General features: G+C 49.5%; 1 protein-coding gene across 1 annotated transcript in view; it reads right to left on the bottom strand.

Annotated features, from left to right (window-relative positions):
- Ulk4 (unc-51 like kinase 4) overlaps window positions 1-26,959 on the bottom strand; it is a 275,070-nt gene that overhangs the window by 77,311 nt on the left and 170,800 nt on the right. Inside the window, exons 32-33 of the mRNA XM_038324151.1 lie at window positions 23,354-23,520; window positions 16,221-16,319 (exon numbers count right to left, since the gene is read on the bottom strand). Coding sequence (XP_038180079.1) covers window positions 16,221-16,319; window positions 23,354-23,520 — 266 coding nt within the window. The remainder of the gene's footprint in view (window positions 1-16,220; window positions 16,320-23,353; window positions 23,521-26,959) is intronic.

A 26,959-nucleotide genomic window follows, 5' to 3' on the forward strand; every position in this document is an offset into this window, starting at 1 on the left:
AAACAGCTAGCCCCCTGCATCACAGCTGCAAGTGAATAGCCATGCTGTTGGACAGTGGCTTCAAACTCGACACAGAGACAGCCGTTCAGAGAGTATCTACAATCGAATGGCTTGGGGCAGGGACAGCAATAAAACGGAGCACACGCAGCGTCTAGGACCTTGGGAATTCTGTTGTCACCATGGTGGGTTTTATTGTACAGAATTGGTAGCACAGGGATTGTGCTATGGTAAAGGTAGCACAGGGATTGTGCAACACATAGAACAAAGCAAGTGCAGTGGGCACACACTCTGCACCATGGCCTTGTCAGAACCCAGTGTGCCCAACCCTGCTGGGCTCCCAACAGTTCCAGAGGGCATTAGCCTATTGTCCTGTCCTTTTTGTTTTTGGTTTGTTTTTTTTTGTTTTGTTTTTCAAGACAGGGTTTCTCTGTGTAACAATCCCGCTGTCCTGGAACTTGCTCTTGTAGACCAGGCTGGCCTTGAACTCACAGAGATCTGCCTGTCTCTGTCACTTGAGTGCTGGGATTAAAGGTGTGTGCTACCACTGCCTGGCTACTCTGTCCCCTTTTAAGTCACATTTACTTAGTGTGTGGAGTTAGAGGATAACTTGTGGGTGCTACTATGTAAGTCCCAGGGGTAAAACTCAGGTTGTCTGCCTTGGTAGCAAGCCCCTTCGTCTGCTGAGCCCTCTCGCCAGCCCCACATCCCTCTTCTGAGGTGGGAAGCCTGTACTAATTTGCCCATTGCTGTCTGTCACTCATCTGTGCAGGTGAAGCCAGTGCGACCACAGGTGGATGTGTGACACTTAGGGTGGACCCAGCCGACTCTGGCGACGCCGTGCTCTCCTGCCAACAGGCTGACCCTCATGTGGCATGCCAGATGACAAGGACAACAGCCCTTCCCAGGGACCTGGCTGTGTGGCTGCACTGCCAGCCCTGCTGGTGGCAAGGGAAGGGTTGATCCCAGTGTAGAGAGTGAGCTACCGACAATCAGCTCCGGTGAGGTAAAATGCAGTCAGTGGGATCAGAATCAACAGAATTCACCAACAACAGCAGCCACTGCAAATTAGCCACAGACCACCAGTTCTCCAGCTTTGCCTGGTGGTCCTCATCCTCCCAAGCCCACGGTGGAACCTGTCTGGGAAAGGTGCATCTCCACAGGGGATCCCAAAACAAAAGCTTACACTGCAACCCTTAGGGAACATGCTAGAATGACTCTTTCACACGAAGGATGCTCCCGTCTCCCCTCTGTGTCCATGGAGACAGGTCCAGGATCCTCGAAGTTACTGAAACCCGTAGGTGCTAACTTAAGAGGAAGGCCCTGTGTGTGCACATGACCTCAACATACCCTTGAGTGGACGTTGGGTCATCTCTGGACACCTATAGGGTCGAGCGCAATGTCAACATGATACAAACCATTGCTGTGCTGTACTGACTGGGAAATGATGAGAAAAATCACCTGGACACATGTGTTACATATATGATTTTCTTCACACATGATTTCAACCCATGATTGACTAAGTCAAGGCTGCAGAATGGGCAGAGCATCAGGATGACTGTGCCCACCTCTGTTTCCGGGTTATAATGGAATCCCTGACACCCAGCCATGTTTACCTCAATCAGACATTAACTCAGGCCAGGGAACAAAGGTTTCCTGGACAAAGCTTGGCTGTCATCTCCCTGGATGTATGCTATTCCCAATTGCGATCTAAATAGTAAGTAAGACCAATGGCACCCCGTGAAATGAGGACCCCACAGGGCACATGATCTATGCAGTACCTGATACCTGGAACCTTTTGCCAACACGTGATGTCCACCTCAGCCACCACAGTGAAACAGCACAGGGACAAGACCATGGGGACACTAGAAAACACAGTCACTGTTTGGTTACATCTGTCTTCTAAGATGAAAGGACCAGAAGAAACCAGACATGAAACTCCCAAAGGGTAAAGGACACTGACACATTTATCCATAAGACAGACACTATCTTTGTAATGAAAATACCTATTAAAAATAAAAAAAACAGCAAGGAGAAAACGAAAGAGTACATTTGGTGGGACAAAAATATGCCCTTCCTAATCTTCAAGACAGATAAAGCAGAAAAAGAGGGCAGAAGTCAAGCCAAGCAATCAGAGAGACAGACATGATGTTAATTAACCATCACACACACCTTTAATCCCAGTACTGGGGAAGCAGAGGCAGGAGGAGCTCTGTGAGTTTGAGACCAACCTGGTCTACATATAAAGTTCAGACAAAAGATTCTCTCCTTCATTCTCAAAGAAAGAAATTCAAGATTTCCAGAGACTCGGGACTCAATAATTCTGAATGGCAAAAATAATACAAGCTCCCAAAACGCAGGACTGGTGCAAATTCTGAGAAGGAAAACTGCCCTGCACCCTGCGGGGGACAGATGCAAGCCAGCAGTCCCACCTTTAACCCAGTGGTCCCTACTGTTTATATCTAATGAGCATTATCAGCCAACCTCACTTGGAACCTGCTGTTTCAGACACCAACACCCGGAAGGGCAATGGCCTGGGAGGGACTCGTGATCCCTCAGCTTTGGTGTATCCATGAAGGTCAACAATAAAATCGTGTTTATAGCGGAGAGAAAAGCAGGCTAAAGATTCCACCAGGACCTCCTGTGGTAAAGGCATGTTGTGCCTCCATTACAGACCTGAAGACACACACAATGCACAGAGCACTCTGTCCTAAGTATTTTGAATTATTTTTACCAGATGCATGATACCTACATATGAAACATACCACATATATGTACATTTTTGATTTAGTGGAGAATAGCATGTAAGCCACACATGGTAGCTGGGTGTGGCAGTTCACGACTATAATTCTAGGACTTGGGCAGTGAGACAGGGCCAGCCTGGGCTACAGAGGAAGGCTTTGCTTCAGAAAGCAACAACTGGGGATGGAGAGATGACTCAGTGATTAAGAACACCTGCTGCTCTTGCAGAGGACCTGGGTTCGATGCTAGCACCCACACGGAGGCTTCAGGGACTCTTGGCATGGACACACGCTAACATACACATACACATAAAAAAGAAAACTCTTACCAGCAACAACCCAAACACATGTCAATACTCAAGATGCCTGAGACAAGCGACACATGGTGATTCACAACATTGGAAAGGGCACTGATCTCCAACTACACATGTAGGTCACACGCTGTCCCAGCACGGACATGCGCAGCCACCTGTCATCCCTGCTTTAGACTTTGGTGTCTTTGCCTGGTATTACCAAAGCGCCACAGTCTGAAGTGACCCTACAACAGGACAAAGAGCGCTCAGTCCTCCATCAGCCAATCCATCCCCTTCCTGCCAAGAAGGTGGGGAAAATGATGCCTGAGTTAAAATCTGAATTCCCCATCCCTGCAGCATTTCTGCAAGGAGGATTCTGTGATGACCTCGGCCTCCACACATCCAGCAACTGTGAGACTTCATTGACATAAAATGTGAGTTTCCTATTTTTGCCTCAAGAGAACCTTTAGTTAAAGAGCTAGCCATAATTACAGAAATAGTTCTGAGTTGAAAAACATTTCCCCTCCAAATTACGTGTACACAGAGGTGTAATGTGAATAATAAAAACCCAGAGACAGATATTGGGGTTCAACCTGAAGGTCAGAAAAAGAAAGTGGCCAAGCCACCAGAGAGAGAGGCCTTTCACCTCTAACAAATCTTCAGACCAGAAGGGCAAGGTCCTCTCTCCACCCAGCCATATCACCCCCATCTCCACCTCCCTAGTGCTGGGATTAAAAGCATGGGATCACCTTTGCCTGAGCTCTGTTTCTCTTTTAGACAGATTCAATCTTGGGTGGCCTTGAACTCACAGAAATCCATCTGCCTCTGGAGTCCTGGGATTAAAGGTGTATGCCACCACTTCCTGGCCTGTATGGCTGAGTAGTGTAGCTGCTTTGCCCTCTGATCTTCAAGCAAGCTTCATTTATTGAAACATAAATAATATACCACTACACAAAGGAGCATAGGTGGGAACAGTGTGTGAAGGTATGTTGCAGGAGGGCCGCTTGTTCATCCTGGCTGGCCAGAACTGAAATAATCACACAGAAACTGTATTAATTAAATCACTGCTTGGCCCATTAGCTCTAGCTTCTTATTGGCTAACTCTTATATTAATTTAACCCATTTCTATTAATCTGTGTATTGCCACATGGCAGTGGTTTACTGGCAAAGATTCGGCATGTCTGACTCTGGTAACTCCATGGCGTCTCTCTCTGACTCTGCCCTTCTTTCTCCCAGCATTCAGTCCAACCCTCCCTGCCTACCTAAGTTCTGCCCTATCAACAGGCCAAGGCAGTTTCTTTATTCATTAATGATAATCACAGCACACATCAATGGTATCTGTACTCGAGTGCCTCAGAAGACGGGCCTCTGTCTGCTGCCCGTGAACATGTGCCACCCCATAGACCTGCTGTGAGAAGGACCAGGAAAGGGTGGCACATCTCAGGACTTTTGTTCCTGAGCCCCGCTCCCTCCTAAGGATAGACCAAGGCACTGGGAACTTAGCAACCAACTATAGCTTAGCCAACCACAGTGAAAATGAAAATGCCCACTAGAAGTTGCTCACAGGCCGAGCATCCAAATGGCCACGTGGCTTTTCCTAGGCACCTCTGCTTGTGATGGTCAGTGCTGACTATTACCTGGGCAGGTCTGGAGTCATCTGGGAGAAAGGCCCCAGGCACGCTCATGAGGCATTATCGTGATTAGTGTATGGTCATATCTGTCAGGGGCTGTGCTATTAGGTTAGTCTATGGTCATGCCTTTGAGGGGTTACCACGATTAAGTTAGTCTGTGCCTATGTCTGTGAGGGACTGCCTTGTTTAAGTTAGTCTTTGGCAGTGATGCTCAATCTGTGGGTCATGATGCCTCTGGGTGTTGGACAACCCTTTCACAAGGGTCACCTATCAGATATTCTGCATATGAGATATTCATATTACAATTCATAACAATAGCAAAATTACAGTTGAAGTAGTAACAAAAAACTTATGGTTGGAGTCAGCACAACATGAGGAACTGTATTAATGGGTCACAGCATTAGAAGGGTTGTGAACCACTGGGCTATGGCCATGCCTGTCAGGGATTATCTTGAATAGGTTAACTGATGCTGAAGGGGGTACCATTCCATGGGCCAGGGTCCTGAAAGGCAGGAGCCAAGCACAAGGGTTCGTGGCTCTTTGCTTCCTGACTAGAGGTGCAGAGGGACCAGTGCCTCAACCCCGGCTGCCAGGACTTCCTACCACAGGGGACTGGACCCAGAGCTGTGTGCTCTCGTTAGAAGCCAAAGCACCTGTGTCTGCTGCAGAAGGGAGGCCCAGCAGGCACTTAGAACAGCAGCAAGAACAAATGGCATGGGCAAACATCTCTACTCTCTACTCTCTCTCTCTCTCTCTCTCGGTGTGACATTTTACTCTTTTGACTTTTTTGGCTCTTTTGGGGAGCCCATCACCTAGCTCCCACATAAATCACACACAGAGGCTTACTTCTTGCCAATTTTTCTTAACCTGTCTACCTTTTACCCCTGGGCTTTTTCCATTTCTTACTTCTGTATATCTTACTTTCCTTCTTACTCTATGGCTAGCTGAGTGGCTGGGCCCTGATGTCCTTCTCTTCCTTGTTTCTCCTTCTATTCATCCTCTCTGCCTGCCAGCCCTGTTGATCCTTGCTCCTGCCTCACTATTGGCCAATCAGCTCTTTATTGGACCATCAGGTATTTTAGACAGGCGAAGAATCACAGCTTCACAGAGTTAAACAAATGCAGCATAAACAAAAGTCACTCACCTTAAACTCTCTCTCTCTCTCTCTCTCTCTCTCTCTCTCTCTCTCTCTCTCCTTCTCTCAAAAGAAATTACTATTTTTATATCACAGATATAATGCCAGGTGATGAGACATGAAACTTACTGTCTAAAAATAGAAAATAATTATTTTCAAATTCAACACCAGGTTTCATGCTCTTCTCGGCCATTCAGAGCTGGGTATTACAGTAGCATGGGACATTTGATGGCCACAGAAAGCCAGCCCAACTGTTTTCAGGATGCACACAGTGGACCAGAACACTGCCCTCGGCTAGAAGAATCAGAGCCGTGGCACTGACGACATGTGTCACTACACAGTTCTGGAGGGTGGACTAGATGCACACTCCGAGTACAGGCATGCACATGCCGCGGTGCACGTGTGGTCGGAGGACAACTTGTGTGAATCAGTTCTCTCCTCTTGCCATGTGGACTTGGGGAGGGGGAATCAAACTCAGGTCCCAGCACTCTGGAGGCAGAGATAGGCAATCTCTGTGAGTTCCAGGCAAGCCAGCACTATACAGTAAGATACTGTCTCAAATACATATATAATTTTTGAACTGAACAAACTGCCCTCACCTGCTGGGTCACCGTTCCTATTGTGTGATTTTTCCAAACACTCAGAGAACAGAGTCCTGTCCCTCCCTGTTTGCAGTGGGTTTGGCCATAGTCCTCACTGTGCTTCTACTGACTCTGGGTTAGCTACTTCCCCCTGTCTCCAGGCAGCAGCCGAGTCCACTGATTGGAGCAGATTCTGCTGCAGTGTGTGTGCCTTTGGAGGCGACAGCAGACTCATCTCTGCCCCCACCTGACCTTGTCTCCCAGAGCCTGACCACCATGTACGGTGCCGGAGACAGCAAATGTGTGAGCCTTCAGGAACAACGGTTGCTTCCAGGCCTTGCAGAACAGACTGGGGGACTGACATCAGCCTGGCGACATCAGGCACGCCACTGTGAGCCGGCTCCTGCCAGCCGGTGACAGACCACCCTCTGTGGATACAGTCTCCACAGGATGCCATGCGGCCAGAGGCATCCAGCTTCTCCAGGATCCCTACTGTGCCACACACCTTATCAGGGAAGCAGCTGAGCTGGACCTGGTAACCTCTGTTAGCCAGGAGGACAGCTGCCTGATGGCAGGGACCCTTACTCAGCCCTGGCAGGTGCTGGGACCCTCTTACCCTTCCTCAGCTGTGGCCCAGGCTGCCCTGACGACACAGGCCGCTGATGGAAGGGCAAGCTGATGGGTGCCTGCAGCCGCTGAGGTGTTTCTAGGTGGGAGTTAAGAGCTCCATCTCTCCATGTTCAAGACGTAACACACTTGCTTCGGAGAGCAGAGGGAGCCTCTGTGAAACAGGGTGGGGACGGCTGCGCACACGCACCGGTCCTAAAGGATGCGGGCGCATGGCCATCGTTAGAAGATGCTGATTTTAAAGGCCGGTGAGATGGCTCAGCAGGCAAAGGAGCTTGCTGCCAAATTGATGACCTGAGTTTGATCCCTAGGACCCACATAGAGGAGGGCTGACTTCTGCAAGTGACCTCTGCCCTCCCACTTGTATTTTGACATATGTTCATACATATAAAATTAAATAAATATAAACAATACTTATTGTAAATATAAGTTAACTTTTAGGCATAAGATATTCCCATTATATATACATTATAAAATATACATTAAATTAGCATCTGATAACATCCTAGGATTTTGTTTAATGTTATATTTTCTGTAATGCTATTTTGCTTATGTTTCAACAAGCTTGCCTGAGGATCAGAGCTACGCCACTAGAAGCCAGACAGTGGTGGCACACACTTAATCACAGGACTGGGGGACAGAGACAGAGGGATCTCTGTGAGTTTAAGGCCACCCTGGACTATACAACATTGAATCTGTCTAAAGGAGAAACAGAGCTCACACAAAGGTGATCCCAGCACCTGAGATCTCACACCTTCAATCCCTGCACGAGGGAGGTGGAGACAGAAGCAATATGGCTGGGTGGAGAGAGGAATATAAGGCGGGGGTGGGGGGAGACTAGCTCAGTGCAGTCTAGGCCGTCAGTCTGAGGACAGGATTGTCCTTTGGGTCTGAGCATTGGTAGAGGTGAGAACTTTCTAGTAGCCGGCTGCTCTGCTTCTCTGACCTCTCGGCTTTCACCCCCTAATATCTGACTCTGAGTTTTTATTATTAAGAACAACTAGAATTTTTTGTTACAATTTCCCCAGATTGTTAAATATGCTTTGAGAATCATATTCAGCGGCACAGAATTCTACCCTAGAACTAGACTTTAGGGTAAGTGGGCTGGCTTCCTGGGGAGAAGAATTCACTGCGCAAGCTGGCAACATGAACTGGAGTCCTCAGAATCTACACAAAAGCCCTAAGCAGTGGCCTCACATCTGCAATGCTTCTGGTGAGATGGGAGCTGAGAACTGCCAGGAAGGTCAGGGGCGAGCTAGCCTGGAGCACCAAGTGCAGCCGCAGAAGGGAGAGAGACAGCACCTCAGCAAAGCTCTAGACATCCCCACAAGTCGTCCTCTGACCCCCTCTCACACACAAATAGAAATTTTGAAAACCAGAATTTGCTTTCTAATTGAGCGATCTGCAAGCTATTTAAAAGGTTTTTGATGTTTAAAATAACGTCATGAATTCATGGATTTACACAAATGCCCTACACTTCAAATAATTTCCTACACAGCCTCCTTTCTGGCAGTGGGATTAATGGCAATGATAATTTGAAAACTTTTGACACGTACCTATTTACATTTTAATTTACCAATTAAGAGTCCATAAACAGTTTCCAACTCCAAAGGTAAAAACCTGTGTTTATTGGGTTTTGTTTAATTTAATTTCCTTTGTTATGTAAATGAGCTTTATAGACTTGGTGACTAGGGGTGGGAGGGTGGGGGTAGGGGAGTATTGTTTTGTTTTTTCCTGTGGGGGAGCTGAGGCCAGGACTCTCTGCTGGCCAAAGTTTCACCATGGAGCCACAACCCAGCCCAAATCCCAGTATTTCTGAGTGAAACCCTGCACCGGATGCCTTTGGCCAGCCCTCCTGAGTGGCCTATTTCTACAGGTTTCGGCCACTTTCTGATCTCACTAAAGTGAAATCGTTAGTTCTGTATCTCCCAAACCCAAGCTCATCAATATCCCTGATCACAAGATGGAAGATACGTAAGCAGAAAAATCACAGTAAATTCTGACCCAGGACTTGACTCTGAGCGTCAACCCCTCCAACCCTGCACATAATCAGGCTATAGGGCTCTGTCCTCACAGATGCCACACAATCCCAACCGTGACTACGCAGAGATACTGAGTCCTTGTGCTTTGTAATCAAGGCACGCATACAGGGGACGCTGAGCAAAGAGTAAAACCTTTCTATCAGCTAGAACACTTTGGCATGACCAAGATCTCACAAATCCACATTTTCTGCTGCCCCCCAACTCCCACTCCCCATTTCCCTCAGTGTGCCTTACTACCCAGTCAACTCCCCTAGGCAGCGGAGGAGGAAGACCTACCCAGACGCTGGCCTCTTTAGACTCACAAGCAACAGTTTGTGGGAGAGAGGAGTCTTCAGGGGAGCTCTCTGCACGTTGGGCAGAGCCATAGGAATCCAGCTCTCGCCTGTCACCCATGCTGGCAGGGGATGCATCTGCCTTTGAGTCACTGATGCCGTGGTGAGAGACCCCAGCTAACCCATGGGTTCCCTAAGCTATATTTGGATGGTGTCATCTCTTTGGTCTGTCCTCAGGGTCCTATCTGGGGTGAATGGACATTTGTTCACCAAGAAGTCACAAAACCAAGCATTACTACTTGGAAGTGGGCTAGGGATTGACGAGGCCACTGCATTGGGGTTGTCCATCCATGGTCAAGAAGCATTCTCTGGGAAAAGTGCTTTCAGGACACTTGTACCCTGTCTGTGAGGGTTTTTTGTGTGTTTTGTTTGATTGTTTAGCTTAGATCAGGGCACCCTGGCCAAGAATAAAATGCTGTTTAAAACCTACATTGCGACACATCATGACAAACACCCATTGAGTAACGGGAGCACACGGGAATTGGGAGCAGTTCTGGAACACCCTTCCCTGAAGCTACCCAAGTCTCAACACCAACTGCCACGTTCTGGGTCTCTCCCTGAAGAAGACAGTGACAGTGTGTGGCATCTATTTTGATGAAACTGGACACACTCAGGATGGTATGGCCACAGACACAAGCATCCATACTCAATGCCCAGAGCCTCTGTTCTCACCAGAGCTGCTGGGATGTTAGGGTTGTGTTTTGTTTGTTTTTACAGATCATAAGTACAGTTATCTTCCAAATGCATCACAGTCCCTGGTCAGAGCTGCTGTGTACTTTCTGGTCAACCAGAGGTGGTACAGTGATTTCAGAAATACAAACTGTCTAGTGAAAGCCAGTGCAGACAGACCCACATGCCAATGAGAAAGCAGACACTAGAGAGAGCAGACATTAGAGAGAACGGACACTAGAGAGAGCAGGCACTAGAGAGAGCAGACACAGGAAACAGTGGACACCAGAGGGAGTGGACACCAGAGGGAGCAGACACCAGAGGGAGTGGACACCAGAGAGAGCGGACACCAGAGACAATAGACATTAGAGAGGAGGAGATCTGGTGCTAGTGAGGTGAGTGGCCGCCAGCAGTCTCCACTGCCTGCCCTCTGAGGAGGAAGACAGCTCAACAGGGAACAGTGGGGAGGTGAGCAGACCTGGGTTCTTCTCCATCACAGTGTGACCATTTACTGTACTGTCCCTCACCTTCCTAGGCAATTTGTACTGAACCTCCATCCTAGGCCCCAAAACAGAACAGAAAGATACAGCCCCTGCCAGAATAGGGTTAGTCATTCAGCAGAAGAGGCAGAGAAGCCAATGTTCTCACACCATGGATGTCAGGTGAGAACTGGGAAGACTCCTGAAATTATGAATTCTGTGTGGAGTGTTGCATATCACTAATGAGCCCAGACACGTTCATGCAAAGGGGACGTGGAGTCGTGGCTGTCAGACAGACCAGGGATTGGTGCCTTACACGGACCTTTTACTGTGATTCTCCTCCGTTGTGCCCATGAGTAACCACAGGCTGGGAACAATGCACAGACTTTGGAAAGAAACAGTGCATACATTTGAAGTTGCAGTCCTGAGGGTTGCCTGGGTAGATGCACTGAAATAGCACAGCTGGTCTGGCAACTGAGATGGCCGATCGTGAGTGGGAGGGCAGGGTATACAGGGCGGATGTGCTGGACAAGTGCTGGCTCTCAACCAATGGAGCCAGAGAGTGGGCAATTCCAGACACTCAGGATAGCTTCCAGGGATCCACAGAGAAGAGCAATGGCAGGCTGTGATATTCTCCTTGTTACAGCTCAGCAAGTAGGAGTGCATCACCTGGATCTCACAAGAGGGATGTGATCGACACAGTGTTTGGGGGTGTTGACAGTCACACCTCTTACTCTGATGTACTGCTGCCCTGCTCCCTTGTTAACCTTTTATATCACCCTAAATTATGCCTAATTTACATATTAAACTTTATCACAGGAAAACATGTACAGAAAAAAAAAAACAACCCATAATGTAGAAGCTTCTTGACTTACAACAGATTTACATCTAGACCAGTGATTCTCAAACTACTTAATGCTGCAACCCTTTAATACAGTTCCTCATGTTGTGGTGATCCCCCATGTAAAATTATTTTCATTGCTATCATAACTGTAATTTTCTATTGTTATATATTATAATGTAAATATCTGTGTTTTCCAATGGTCTTAGGTGCCCTTGTGACCCACAGGTTGAGCTAAACCCATAGTATATTGAAAACGTAAGTTAAAATGCATTTAACACGCTTCATTCACCAAACATCATAGCTTACAATGCAACCACTATATGGGTTGTTTCATCCCAGGAAGGGAGGCTGAGAGCAGCTGTAGCTCATTGCCATGGCCCAACATAAAAGGAAATCCCCTACTGTATCTCATGTACCTGGGGAGACCCCATCTGATGAACCATAGCTCCGCGGTTTCGAGCAACCCCAAGGTCTCGGACGTCACCACAGACAAGGGTGAGTCGCTTTGTTTATAACTTGGGTTGATGGGGTTCAGTCTCCCCAGGGTGCATTTGCTTTCCGTTGGCCATGTTTGCAAAGAGACTAGAAACTACCAAGTTTATCTTCCTGCCTCTAGCCCCATGCACCCGAAGTCGACCAAGTCAAACTGAAACTTGAAATCCATTTATTCTTCCTGTAGGAGAGCCGTCCCTGGGGCCTTCTCCTGAAGCCTATTACATTTTTTAAACAGCATTGTAAAATTCATCGTTACTCAGTGTGTGCTCTGGTGAGGTGCTCAGTAGCTTTGTTGCTATTCTCCTTTACTTTATGCAACGCTATCAGTGTGTGCTAATCTTTCCAGAGAAGATGCGGGACGACACTCTTGGCACAGGCCGCTGCTGAGGCTGAAGGCTCCAGTGAGAACCTGGGTGTACACAACGCAGCTCACGTACATCAGGCAAATGCCCACTGAGCCCCTGGTGCCTTGGGCTGGCAGCCAGCATCTCAGAGAGCCAGGGTCACTGGGGACAGTGCTGTCCCGGGGTAAATCACACACACCCAGCACAGGCACCAGCACTCACTAGCAGCCAGTGAGAGGAGGTGTGGGGGGAGCTGCGTGAACACAGGAGACTCACGTGACAAGAGCTAGCGGGTGACAAGCTACGCGGGTGACAGTATGGTCTCTGTCCAGAAACATCTGTAAAAGTAGAGGTGACAAGGGAGGGGCTTGGGGAAGAACTGCAAGCACCAGAGGAGCTGTCCATGAAGAGGATGCTGGGCTCCGTGCCAGACTCTCTAGTGGGGGCTGAGGAGCAAAAGAGGGAATGCTCGATGCAGGCAGGAGAGGCAGTGCCAGCAAAACAAGTAAGCAGAAAATGAGACAAAATTCAGACACACATGACGTGAGCCAATGACACACACGCTAGCATGATCCTATGACACACACGTGACAATGTGAGCCAGTGACAAACACGTGACAATGTGAGCCAATGACAGTTGTCCCTGAGGCAGCATCACTGAGCTGGACGCCATCACCTGCTCTTCTTGCCAGTCCTCCCAGAGTCCCTTGCCCGAGATCATGGGCTGGGCAGTCCCATCTCTTGCCGTTTCCAGCCCCGAGCCACACATGATTTCCCTCAAGTAAAGAACCTGTGTCACATTAGGCAGTGACTATCATAAGCTCCATGGCAGTGAAATGCATGGCCACTGGCCACCCTGGGCAGACGGTAGCTAGCTGAAGTGGTTCAACGTAAGAGGTGAAGGAATTTAAGACAATCAGGTGTCTCTGTGGAGCCTCTGCACCATCCTTTCTGGAGGCCTAGCAGGTAGAGCGTAGAGATGCAGGAGACAAGAGAGGACAGGTCAGATCTACAGGCAGTGCAGGTGTGCAGGGTGGGCCTCATCTGCCTACTTCAAAGATCCCCCGATGACGGACTTCAGGAACTGCACCTTACAGGAGAGGTCTGCTAAGAACATGAAACATGCGTGATCTTCTGCATTCATGCTCAAGGCCGTTCAAGCCCGAATCTGCTCTGCTCCAGCAAGAGACGTCTCATTGCGGCCATTTATGTTTTAATTTGATTGCTCTGGAGGACACCTGGTGAACAGCTATTCTGAAAGAGGCAGGGTTCTCTAGGAGATGGGGTGGGGCTGACTGCTCTCCTCCCCTGAGGTTTATCACTTGACACCAGCAGAGTAGAGGGGTCCCGGCAATTCTGGCTGACAGCGACTGTGTGGGCTACAGCCTGCATCTTGAGGCATCTCTTAATCATTTATATTCCCTAACCTATGCTAGGGAACTGGATGTGACTGCATCGCAGGGGGGTAAGGACAACCTCTTTCATCATTCCAAAACAAACGTGCTTTGTGAGGCTGGCGTGCACCTTTTCCCATCGATGTGTCTGTCACTGTTCTTGGGACTCTCTGCCCTTCTGAAGCTGTGATGGCTTCATTCTCAATTAGGCCCTGTCTTCTTGCCATGGAAACCCCTCACACTTAAAAACAGAAAACACAGAAGCCTTCTAGCAGACTCCCTGCCGGTCCAACTATTTCTGAACGTGATTGAGTTTAGGGTTTCATGGGTTCAAAGCTAATCCAGAGGCCAGTGAGAACTTTGATGAGGAACGTGTGGGTGTTGAAAGCAGACATTTAATCTCTAAAGTTTTGTTTCTAGATTCAACAGCTTGGGGGACCTTCCCTGTAAAGTAAAGGTGGGCCCCACATCACAGAAAAGGGGGATTAAGTAAGATCTGGGCTGAAGTAGAAAGAGAATCTGGCTATGCCAGCACTGGCCAGAGCACATGGTGCTTAGCAAGCCAAGTCCAGCTGACTGAGCACCCACAGCCTCCTTATGAACTATAATCATTGGTGGAATCAACTAATAAAGCCACATACAGCGATGCCTGACCCCGCCCATGCTGGTGAGCACAGAGCTAGGTTAGGACCACGTCCATGAGCACAGTGCCCTGATGTCTTTCCTTATTACTGCAGCCACTTAACCAGCTTCACACTTTCTGTATTCTTTGTCATTGTAATGCACGACATAAACCCACTGGCAACCGTGCCTCCCTTTCCAGCTGAACCTGCTTTTGGATTTGTTTGAATGATAAGACAAGGTCTCACTTTGTAACACAAGTCGGCCCAGAGCTTACTACACAGCTCAAGCTGGAGTCAAGTCCACGCCCATCTTCCTGCCTTGGCCTCCTGAATCCTGGGATTACAGGCAACCACATGCAGCCATGCTTTTTCTTCCTGGATTAAACCTATACAATTATTTGCCCAAACTTCATTTATGATCCTGAAGCCATAGAGCAGTAATCCCTAAACGTCAGTTGTCCTGATCTCACTAATGAGCTGTCAGCCTCAGCCCCAACCTCACCAATGAGCTCCCAGCCTCAGCCCCAACCTCACCAATGATCTCACAGCCTCAGTCCCGACCTCACCAATGAGCTCCCAGCCTCAGCCCCAACCTCACCAATGAGCTCCCAGCCTCAGCCCCAACCTCACCCATGATCTCACAGCCTCAGTCCCGACCTCACCCATGAGCTCCCAGCCTCAGCCCCAACCTCACCAATGAGCTCCCAGCCTCAGTCCCGACCTCACCAATGAGCTCCCAGCCTCAGCCCCGACCTCACCAATGAGCTCCCAGCCTCAGTCCCGACCTCACCCATGAGCTCCCAGCCTCAGTCCCGACCTCACCCATGAGCTCCCAGCCTCAGTCCCGACCTCACCCATGAGCTCCCAGCCTCAGTCCCGACCTCACCAATGAGCTGTCAGCCTCACAGAGGCAGGGGTCAGAGGAACATGGCTCTCATCTGGTTATGGAGGCACAAACAGGCCTTGATTTCATAGGCCTTCCTGAAGCTTTTTGCTTTTTCTGAGGTTTATGGGATTTCTTCAATGGACCCCAGCTGGCTGCTATCTAAGGGGGAGTCACCTATCTCCACGTTTGGGTTCAGTTGAAACTGAAGGGCTGGTCAAAGCTCAAAGTTTGCATTGATTTCACCTAGAAATTTAGTGACATGTAGTCAGAGGCTGATCGTTCATTCCCGGCCGCTCACACCTGAAGTCACCACTCAGAAGCCATCGTTTGTAATACAGTTTTGTTCCCATCCCTGTCCTGTCCGAGTTCATGGGGGGCAGGTGGCTGTGTTGAACTCCGTACAACTCAGAAATCTCTCTTGGAAGGGACTGGGTGCTCAAAAGATTTGTCTTTCCTTACTGGGGTTCAATGCATTTTAAATCACACTTTCATTAAGTAAGTAACTATTTGAATCTGCCCCGTTTATTTATCATTCTGTCTATGTGTGTGTACGTATGTATGTACATATGTATGGATGTATGTGTGTATATGTATGTACGTATGTATGTATGTATGTACGTATGTATGGATGTATGTATGTACGTATGTATGGATGTATGTATGTACGTATGTATGGATGTATGTATGTACGTATGTATGAATCCATCTATCCATCCATCCTTTCTCAGGCAGGGCTCACTGTGGCTCTGGCTGACCTCTCCTACACTGTGATACATCTGCTTCTCAGGAGCTCATTTAACATATGCGTACCATCCTGCCTGGACATTAAATATCTTCATAATGAATGATAAGCCACCTGGTTTTAAATCAAGTATAAGTTTAGTATTTTTACAGAACAAATGGCCTCCAGAAGCTGCTCTGGCTCTCGTTCTGAGGGGAATTAAATGACGGGTACACAAGCATTGCTGAACTTCGATAGAATTGCTTTAGTCTCAGAAATTCTGAAAAAGCACGCAGGCGAACCCTCGCACAGGCAGACCCTCGCACAGGCGGACCCTCGCACAGGCAGACCCTCGCACAGGCGGACCCTCGCACAGGAGCCCTTACCAATGGGATAAGCAGGCTGATGAGGTCTGTGAGTGGTTTGCTGAGCAGCAGCAGGTCCTCTGCAGCCTGTGTGTCCCCTCTGGAGCCTGACTTCTGGGCCTGGAATGAAAAGAAAAGAAATGCAAGAGGTCAAGGTGATGAGTCAGCTTGGCGGTGAGAGGCAGGCGCACCGAGAGGGCAGACAAGGGGCTGAGGAGTGCTGCCGTGGTCCCCAAGTGCTGGAAGGATGGAGTCACAGAAGAGATAGCACACTCGTGACAATGTGACAAGAGTGTAGACCCGGAAAGCCCTGGACAGCACAACAAGGGTGGGGCAGGCGCTGCAGGAGCGGGAAAGGTGGCGGCACCCTGTTAGCTACCTTCCTCATCTCATGGCTGTGACAAGGTGTCTCAAAGGAACAACCGGGGGACATGGCACCTTTAACCCTGGCACTCAGGAGGTAGACGCAGAGTATCTACCCACTCCTCGGGACATCTCACTTTCCTGTTGCTGCAATACAAATCCCTAACAAAAGCAGCTTGCAGGGAAGGCCTTTTCCTGGCTCAGTGTTCAAGGGTACCATCTACTGAGGGGCATTAAGACGGCAGAGGCATGCAGCAGCTCACGACACTGCATCCACAATCAGGAAGCAGGGCCATGAATGCGTGTGTGCTCAGCTAGAAGTTTCTTCACAGTCTAGGATTCCCGCCACAGTCAAGAAAGGTCTTCCCACTTCAGTTAGCACAGCTATTTCTACCCAGCTTTGCCGAGAGGCTTGTTTTCCAGGTGAGTCCAGATCCCATGAAGCAGACAACACCAACCATTACACGCAGGCTTCAGCTACACTTTGATAAGAGATGAGCCCTGACCTAAAATACACCTTCGACCATGGGCCTTCACAGAGCTAAGTGCAAACATTCTCACCACAGAGACAAAGATTTCATATTCAGAACGGGTTCTCTCCCACCTTGGCTTTAGGATGCACACTTTTTGCTCAGGATGCTTCTCGGTCTTTGCTTTTAGAACGCGACCTTAGCCTGACCTTGCAGAACAGGGCTCTCTGCCCAGATCATGAGCCTGACTCCAGGGTCCTTCCCCAGCCCTTCAGGCCTGCAAACAGGTTTGGCCTGCCTGCCTATTTTATTGCTATTACAGATGCAGAGGGCCTCTGCTGAGGATTGCGCCTTTCCTGGCTGAGGGAAGAGCAGCAACTGTTAGCTTGCTTTTTTCTGCCCCTCCCCACCTGCCTTCCTAAGAAGAGCAGTTTTCTCCTGGAGTCCTGGACCTCTCAGCATTGTGGCTGTTGATCCCTTGCCTTCTGAGACACAGGCTGGCACGAGGTAGCAGCAGCCTTTGCACATTAAACATTAACACATCATCCCGGAGCTGACACTGATGTCTACTGGTAAGGATGAGACAGGTTTGCAGATTAGGATGTGTACTGCAGCAGGGGCTGGGGGCCAGCACTCCCTTTCCAAGCCTTCTGAGCGGGCAGGCGAGGCCACGGAACAAGTCCACGTGCAGGCACTTGCCCACAGGCCACCTCGTGGTCCTTCAAACTCTCCAGTGCCTTGAGGGTCATTAGTAATGCCTAGAGCCTGTCTGCAGCGGTCATGGGTCATGTCTTTACAACTGACAGGGATTCCAGGAAGAGACCTCAACTGTGCATAACTTGGCAGCTAAGATGAACAGACTAAGCAACACCCTTCACAACGGGCTCACCCAGCCTGTGATAGAAGCCCGTACAGTGAGGGATCCCCAGAGAGGCCCAGGGAAACTGCAGAGGTCAGGCCTGCCTCTCTTCCCACTTCAGCCCCTCACTCTTTAAGTTGCTCCCTGTGTGTGCTGGGGCCCCTGTCCCTTCAGGACACAGCCACTGACCTCACCATCCTCTGTCTCCGGTCCCATTGACTCTTTTTTAAGAAGACACTGTCCCTTGCCACTCAGTGTCCTTGACCTGCCCAGGTGTTGTAGTCTGGGCAAGAGAAGACAGAAGCCTGGCTGAGGTTTGCAGAAAAGTACTTACATCCGTTAGACATCTGAGGTAGAGTTCTACACCGCGCAAGGGCAGACTGGGGCGGACACGGTAAAGAGGAAAGAAAGACTGACTCCTGGGATACTGGTGTGTGTAGCAGGAAGGGCTGGCGAGGGCTGCTATGGGGGAATGGTCTTGGGGAAAAATGGGGAGCTCAGTATTAGGCCCTGAGCCTCTGGTCGTCACACCAAGCAAACTGTTAGATACATGAGCTTAGATCTCAGAGAACTCTTGAAGAAATACATATATACATATTTTATCAACACGGGATTGTCAATTTATGAGCCTATTCAACAGTAAATGGCCATGTGATGTGATCTAAGTTGAATAAAAGAACACATAACTACTCAGTATAAAAAGCCCAGCACTAAATGATCCTGTCACCTCCAGCCTCACCGCTTCAATCTAGTTACGGCATCAGGCACTACGCACAGGTCTGCTGATGAACAGAAACCAGGCAAATCTGTGCAGAACGAGAGATAAGCAAATCAGCTATACTGAGGTCTACCCAGGTCCCGTCATGTAGTAATGCAACTTTCCTCGCAGGTATGAGGCCCCAGGTCTGAAACCCAGCACCACACAAACATTCTGCCAATAGTGACGGGACAGCCGAGCAGACACATTTTAGGGCTGAGGACAGTCCTGTGGTGGAGCCCTTGCTTCAGATGGACAAGGCCCTAAGGTCATCCAGCACTGAGGAGGGCAAGGAGGAAAGAAACCATATAGAAGGGCTTGGTTTGGGACTGGGCAGGCAGAGGGGAGGCAGGGGAGGCTGCAAAGGTACCCTGGGGTGGGGTGGAGTGGGGTGGGGTGGGGGTGAAGGCCCAGATTGTCCCCTCTTAAAACCACACCAGAGAGAATAATGAACCACTGTCATTTTTTAAAGAAAAGAGAGATTTAACCAAACAAAACATCACACATGTTCATGATGGGGCAGAGTCACAAGGGAAGACCATGGAGACTCAAAGTGAGAAATTCCACAATGCACCACAGACACGGGAGACAGTCCCAGCTGGGGTGATATTTTGTTTGTGCTCTAACAAAGTTTGCCTGAAGATCAGAGGGTGGAGGTAGCCACTAGTTAGCCATAGAGGCCCGGAGGTGGTGGCACACACCTTTAATCAGGAAGTAGAAGCAGGAAGATCAGGAGTTCAAGGCCACACCGGGCTCCTGAGATTGAATATGTCCAAAAGAGAAACAGAGCTCACACCTTTAATCCCAGCACTTGGGAGATGGAGAGAGGAATATGAGGCGGGAGGAGACAGGGGCTCAGCCCTTTTTCAGTCTGAGGATGTCGTAGAGGTGGCTGGCTGCTCTGCTTCTTGAATCCTTCAGTTTTTACCCTCTAATATCTGACTCTGGGTTTTCATTATTAAGACTGATTAGAATGCATGCTCTAGCCACCTGCAGGCTTTGTGGGAGAGCAAGCACAGCTCAGTGCATGGACAATACCGAAATGAGAACTCAGCAAGCAAGCTTCCAACGCCACCTCAGCACTGAGAGTCAGACCCCAATGGAAAAGGCTGATGTCCTGCCCAATCTCAAAACTGACTCAAGAGCCAATGATGTGGGAGGGTCTTCTGTTTGAGTTGATTTCATTGGTTAATAAAGAAACTGCCTGGTCCATTTGATTGGCCAGCCCTTAGGTGGGTGGAGTAGACAGAACAGAATGCTGGGAAGGGAAGTTAATAAATTGCCATGCCTCTGCTCTCTGGGACAGACGCGATGAAGCTCCGGCCCAAGATGGACATACGTTAGAATCTTCCTGGTAAGGCACCACTTCGTGGTGCTACACAGATTATTAGATATGGGTTAATCAAGATGTGAGTAAGAGGCTGAAACTAATGGGCCAGGCAGTGTTTAAATGAATACAGTTTGTGTGTTGTTATTTTGGGGCATAAGCTAGCCAGGCGGCTGGGAGCAGGGCGGTGAGAACGCGGCCCACAGCTCTTACTACAAGCCCCCACCCCGTTATCCATCTGGGAATACTCTGACCTTCAGGTCACTGCACTTCCATGTGTATAAGCATCTGTATATTGGCACTAACTAAACAACTGAATGCTCCCTAAAAACTAATGGTTCTTTCTTTAGAAAACAAAAACCAACCAACCAAACAACAACAAAACAAAACATTTTTATCAATTCTTTGGGAAGTTTTACGATGTGTTTTCATCATATTCACCTATTCCCAACCCCCGAGATCCACCCCACACCTGCCTCACCACCCAACCCCTGAGATCCACCCCACACCTGCCTCACCACCCAACCCCTGAGATCCACCCCACACCTCCCTCACCACCCAACCCCCGAGATCCACCCCACACCTCCCTCACCACCCAACCCCCGAGATCCACCCCACACCTCCCTCAGCACCCAACTTCACGTTGTTGTTCCCTACTTTTAAAACCCGCCCAGTTTACACTGTTCAAACACTCCTGGGAGTGGCGCCCATGCTGGGCAGTGGTTGACAAACTAGGGGCACCCTTTGTGGAAAACCGACTCTCTCCAAGCAGCTGTCACTTGCCAACAGCTCCTCAGCGAGGGATGGGGTTCCTGGCCACCTCCCCTTTCCTGGCTGGGACTTTGTCTGGCTTGGCTGTGAGAGGTCTTGTGTGCCGCCAGTCACTGTGAGTTCATCTGAGCATCGTCTTAGTGTCTGGAAGGCAGTTTCCCTGTATTCATTCACGGCCTCTGCTTCTCAGACCTCAATGTGCCCTGAGCCTTGGGAGAGTACGAAGAACCCACTTCTGTTATTGTATAAAATGACTCCTAGTGGCTCCTGTACCCCAGATCACTGTGTATCTCAACCCTCATCTAAGAAGCTGCCTCCTACACAGTTGATGATGAACACACAGATCCGCAATTGGTCAGCATGCAGAAACAATGAGACTGTGGCGTGCTCAGGCTAAACGGACCTCTCTACCACACCTCATTCCCTCTTGATCTGGCTGAGAATACAAGTGCCTTGTTCCATGCTGGAATCCTAGTGCAAAACAGAACAGAACCATAGCACACTGGGCATTGCCAGCAAAGAAAGCCTCCTGCCAACAGGGTGGTATGTGCTCTCTTCTCCTTGGTGCTCATGATACAAGCAGTGGTCCCTGCTCACTTCTCAGGGCCAGAGCTGTGGAGGAGGCTTCCACGTGAGGATGCAGTGCGCTCGATTCTCGCCTCTGGGTTTCAAAGGAAGCGTCTGCTTCAGGGAAGGAAAGCCAGTGTGCAGACAGCTGAGTGTACAGCTCAGGGTCGTAGAGGTGGTGTGTCTGGGATTCCAACAGCTGGCATCCCCAGGTCTCTCAGCATACCAGTGAGTTCTCTGTGCCGTCCTGCCCTGCCCCACATGCCTGCACTTGGGGAGATCAACAGGACTGACTCTGAGTCATGGTACCCTTGGGGTAGGAGCTGATGGCAACCTTGAACCCTGCCGTCACTGCTCTCCCTCACCGCTCACCCCTACACTGTCACTGAGCCCAAGGACACCTATCCACTGCCCCCCGAAAAGATGCTCCTGCCAGATACAGACACGGGCTTGACGGGCACAGCCCCAGTGTGGAGGATTTTAAAAGTGCCAAAGAAAACCCTCAGGTTTGAAAGCATCCAGGGCCCAATGGGTGGACTTGTCTTTGATGAGCACTCAGCTCCTTCCCCAGCTCCTTCTCTGACTCAGCCTCGAGGACACACTTCCTGCAGATGAACACTAGGCATTACGGAGATCAAAGCCAGCAGCCCCCTCAGAGAGCAATGCCCGGCTCCTGGCTCCTACTGCAGGGAGGACTGAGAAGACAGTGAGAGGAGCGGGGTCAAAGGCTGCAAAACAACCATGATGCACTGGGGTGTGGGCAGCCTGAAGAGAACCAGGAAACAGTTTGGGCTAAGGAGCTTTAGTTTTTAAAGCCCCGAGTGTCTTACCTATCTAAGACCTGTAAGTCAAAAGTGCACCACTACTGTCCTGGAGTTTGTCAACTCCTGATCCTTTAATGTACAGCCTCCGAGGTGTGACCCTCCAAAGGCTATGACCGCCAAGGCACTCAAGTGGATAGAGCTCTTCCCGTCTCAGAGAACTAGAGCTGTCTGAAGAGAGACGGGGGGGGGGGGGCGCAGGAAGAGACAAGACACGGAGATGCCATTTCAGCCTCCACCGCAGCATCTGCTTCTATCCCAGCCGGGAGGAACCATCCGGCACATACACTCGGTCATTTCACCGAGAATTTCAACAGGCCAGTGATCTAACTTTGCGGCGTGCCAGTCTCCTGATCTAAGAGTCACAGGATTCAGTGGTCAGTGAGTCTAAGAGGTGCCTGTCACACAGCATCAGTAAAACCACACCTCTCCCTTTCACGGGTCACAGGCGAAACGTGGGCCATATTCATGGCTGCCCTGTGCTGTCCATGGCTGGGGAACACACCCCAGATGGGATCTATGGAATAGACGTGGAGACAGACGGACACACCTGTGACAGCCACCTTCACTGCTTCAGAGCCAACCTGATCTGACTTAGAATTGCCCAGGAGAGGGAGGCATCTAACGAGCTGGGCCAACACTGAACAGAAACGGAGAAAGTCGGACGGACGCCAGCGTCAATGTCTGCCTGCTGCGCCACTGCTAACTTAGTGGGAACAGTCACCTCACGCTCCTGCCCACCGTGGTAGAATGCACCCCTTCTAACTGTGAGCCAAATAAAACCCTCCTTAAGCTGCTTTTGGTCAGATATTTTGTGACAAGTATGAGTAACTACGATAGATTCAGACACATATTGCCGTGTGTATAACCATCCAGTCCGCTATTCCCAGCATGCTCAGCTTCCTGCTGAATACACATATGTTACATGTGTGCGACCATCTATTGCTCCCAGCATGCTCGGCTTCCTGCTGAGGGTGGGCAAAGAGATCTGCCCACTACTGGCCAACCCAGATGCACCCGAGGCAAAGTCTGTCCTCACATGAGTGGTTTCCCAGGAGGTGCCCACAAAGGCTTTCTTGCCCTCCCTTAAGGTTCTGTGACCCATGTGGCTGTCCTCGATCATGTTCCCACCTCACTCGGCCTGGGTAGGCTGCATCTATAGCACCGGTTATACAGCAGGGAACGCAGAGGCAGAACCGAGTGGAGGGGGACAACTCACCTGCAGAGCCTGCCGGACAACTCTAGATGTGTGCGTCAGCATTCCCAGCAGGATGTCGAGCAGCGAGGCCAGCAGTGTGGCTGCCGGCTCTGTGTCATTTTTATTGTTCCCGTCTAAGCACAGTGTGGCAGTTACTGTGAACATGTTACAGACGTGACCAACGAGTCCTGATGGTAGAAAAAAAAGGAAAAATATATGTCATAAGATGATAGAAATACATGACACGTGACCTGTTTGAGGCCCTGTGACTCAGGGTGGCACAGACCGTGCATGGCACTTACACAGTTTATTTGAGAAAGCTGCTTAAAATAAAGGTTTCCCAGACTCAGGTCCCCAGCATTCGCTCAGGAATCTAGACTGGGCCAACGGGTTTTCTTTTTCCTTTTTTTTTTTTTTAAAGTTCTTTGAGAATTTCATATAATATGTTTTGGTCACTGTCACGCTCCCAGCTCCTCTCTGATCCACTCCCCTTTTCTACTCATCCAATGCTGTGTCTGTTTGTTTTAACAAAAGTCCATGTGCGCTGCTGCCCACACGTTCCTGGATGAGAGGCCTTCCACTGAATGTGGTCAACATTCTTAGAACTGCCTCTCTCCTAAGAGCCACCTGCTGCCAAAAGCTCCCTAGCTGGGGGAAGTGGGGACTTTGTGCCTACCCCTGCTCTCCCTGCTGAGACGTGGCCTGGCCTGAGCCTGCTCTGCACGTTATCACCATGTTGCGTCTTGACCTCGCCATTCTCAGGCAAGTTCCTTTCTGCAGTGGATACCAGTTAACAGAGACCCACACGTGGTCAGGTGCAGAGAATAAGAGACTGTGGGCTGCTCAGCTCTAAGTGGGACAGATCTGTATGTCACCTTCCTCCTAAGGCTTGAGCCATTGTGGATGACTTCGAGAGGCTGTCAGAGCCTGAGGCGGGGGATGAACACAAGGCAACAGCGTCCCCAGGACACAGCAGGGCAGTCGCACGCGTGAACTCATACCAAGGGGCCTCTGAAGGCAAAAGACCCCCAAACCACACTCAGAAACACACATCCACACAAGCAGGCTTGACTGAAGCAGAATGTGTTACACACAGGGTCTCTAGGCCAAACCAGTCAGGGACCAGCGGACCCATGGCCGGTGTCTCTCAAGAGGACACAGACAATTGGATTTCCAGGACATAACGCAAGTGATATTTTCCTCATGCATTTAAACTATTTATTTATTTATTTCTAAAGATTTATTTATTTATTATGTATACAACATTCTGCCTGTCTGTATGCTTGCTGGCCAGAAGAGGGCACCAGATCTCCTTACAGATGGTTGTGAGCCACCATGTGGTTGCTGGGAATTGAACTCAGGTCCTCTGGAAGAACAGTCAATGCTCTTAACCTCTGAGCCATCTCTCCAGTCCAACAATGCAATTGATTACAATGTAAAGAACCATCTAATTTATAAACTGGTGGGGTTGTCCTGCTGTAATCCCTGCGCCTCACACCACCAACCCTTACATGGTGCCGTGATGCAAGCATTGCACGGTGTGCTGCTGGGCACACTTGTGGCGACATTGTTACTATTGCTGTATTTAACATTATCCTCGCAGATTACGTGACGAGTCAGGAGCAACGGGAGGAAAGGACGCTGCGAGCATAAATGACCAGCGGATTGGTGGGCACCAACGCGGTGCAGACCCAAGTGCTCTTGTCGAAATCTGACGTGTGGGAGTGTCTGGTATGGAAGCGTGACATGCCTTGAACACCGCTTCTGCTGGACACACAACTGGCTTGTCCCGGGCACCCAGACCACCAACTGTGTGGGAACCGGGCCAAGCACAGCCCTCAAAGCTTCTGGTCTCCACATAGTGTGAGGTGCTGCTTCCTGCAAACACTTCAAAATTTCCCAGCAAATGAAAAAGTAACAATTTTATTACTAAATGTGATAAAAAAAAATTGGGGTAAATTTTATCAAAACTACACAGGCTTCAGAGTTGTAGTTTTGTGGCAAAACCAGGTAAAAGTGGCACAATTGCCTAGAAGCTTCATCGTGTGTGCGCGCACATGCACGCGCGCACGCACACGCACGCACACGGAAAGCATTCTAGCACTCCCCGGCCATCATGTTATGTACTAGCATAATAATTATTTTTTTTCATTTTTACATTTGGGGTGCTTTGCTTGTATGTACATATGTGTATCACATGCTCGCAGTGCCTGCTGAGGCCAGTAGAGGGCATCATATCCCATGGAACTGAAGTTATAGGTGGTTGTGAGCCACCTCCCAGGACCTCGGGAAGAGCAGTCAGTGCTCTTAACCACTGAGCCATCTCTCCAGCCCCAAGAGTAACAGGTTACTGCTCCAACCCAACATCTCTAAGAGAAACCAAACTTCATTAAAAGTCAAAGAACCCTGGAATCATTCTGCATTCATTATAACCAACTCATCAAAAACTCTGAGAATGATTTTGTATTAATTATGAGCAAATCCTCAAGGAGCTCCCTCTCGGGCCACGCGCTCAGCGTTCTGGGGATATTAATGTGCACGAGCTGCCCCAGCTCCCGTCAGCGCCTTTATGTCAGTGCGACTTTGTTGTGATCTGCCGGAGTGGAAAGCAGACCCCGGAGCACTGTGGGAACGTCTGGTTAAGGTGGGAACACAGCTCTAAAGCCAAACGTGACCCCACCAAACACGGCTTCCTTCTAGGGGACTTCACATTTGCATCTTGCTGACCTGTGGTCACCTCCTTGGGGTTCACTATCATCCTCCCCTGTAGGAAGAGGGGGTCAGAGAGTGAGGAACGTGGGGCAGCCTTTCTTCCTATAGTCAGTCAGTGCTTCTCTACTATATCCACAGCCCCCAGGCTAAGCCAACTCCACCCCTTCCTCCCTTTTCTTCCCTCTTTCCTCTCCCTCCCCCTTCCCTCTCCCCTGTCCCTTTGTCTATGTGCTTTTTAAAGAAAAGATCTTGTTACATAACTCCAAGCAGCCTGGAACTCACCAAACAGGCACTGGTGACCTCAAACTTACTGTGATTCCCCTGCCTCTGCCTCCCAAGAGCTAGGCTTTCCAGCATGTGCCACCACACCAAGCCTAAAACTGCGTCAACAGAATGTGAAGGGTGAACATGGTCTTGGACCCCATGATCCGGTATGAATGGGAACACTGGAGAACCGTGGGGTTCTAAGTCACAGAGCATAGCACTCAGCCTCCCTCGTCCTGAGGATAACAAATACCACCCACAGCAGTTTGGTGCCTCATGAACACAAGTCCACAGTTCACTGAGATTAAAAGCTTCGGAGTCCTCTTGGTCTAGTTCATTCCACACGTGTCCTGACATGTCCTGACATACCCTGACCTCAGATGCCTTTATCCTCATCTCTGAAATCTGTGAACTGACTTCATGTGACAGCAAGAGTCTGCACACATGACCGGGTTAACCAACAGGATCTGCACACACGACTGGGTTAAACAACAGGATCTGCACACACGACTGGGTTAAACAACAGGATCTGCACACACGACCAGGTTAACCAACAGGATCTGCACACACGACTGGGTTAACCAACAGGAGTCTACACACACGACCAGGTTAACCAACAGGAGTTTGCATGGGTTAACCGATAGGAATCTG

The sequence above is a fragment of the Arvicola amphibius genome, chromosome 3, assembly GCF_903992535.2.
Source record: "Arvicola amphibius chromosome 3, mArvAmp1.2, whole genome shotgun sequence".
Lineage (NCBI taxonomy): Eukaryota > Metazoa > Chordata > Mammalia > Rodentia > Cricetidae > Arvicola > Arvicola amphibius.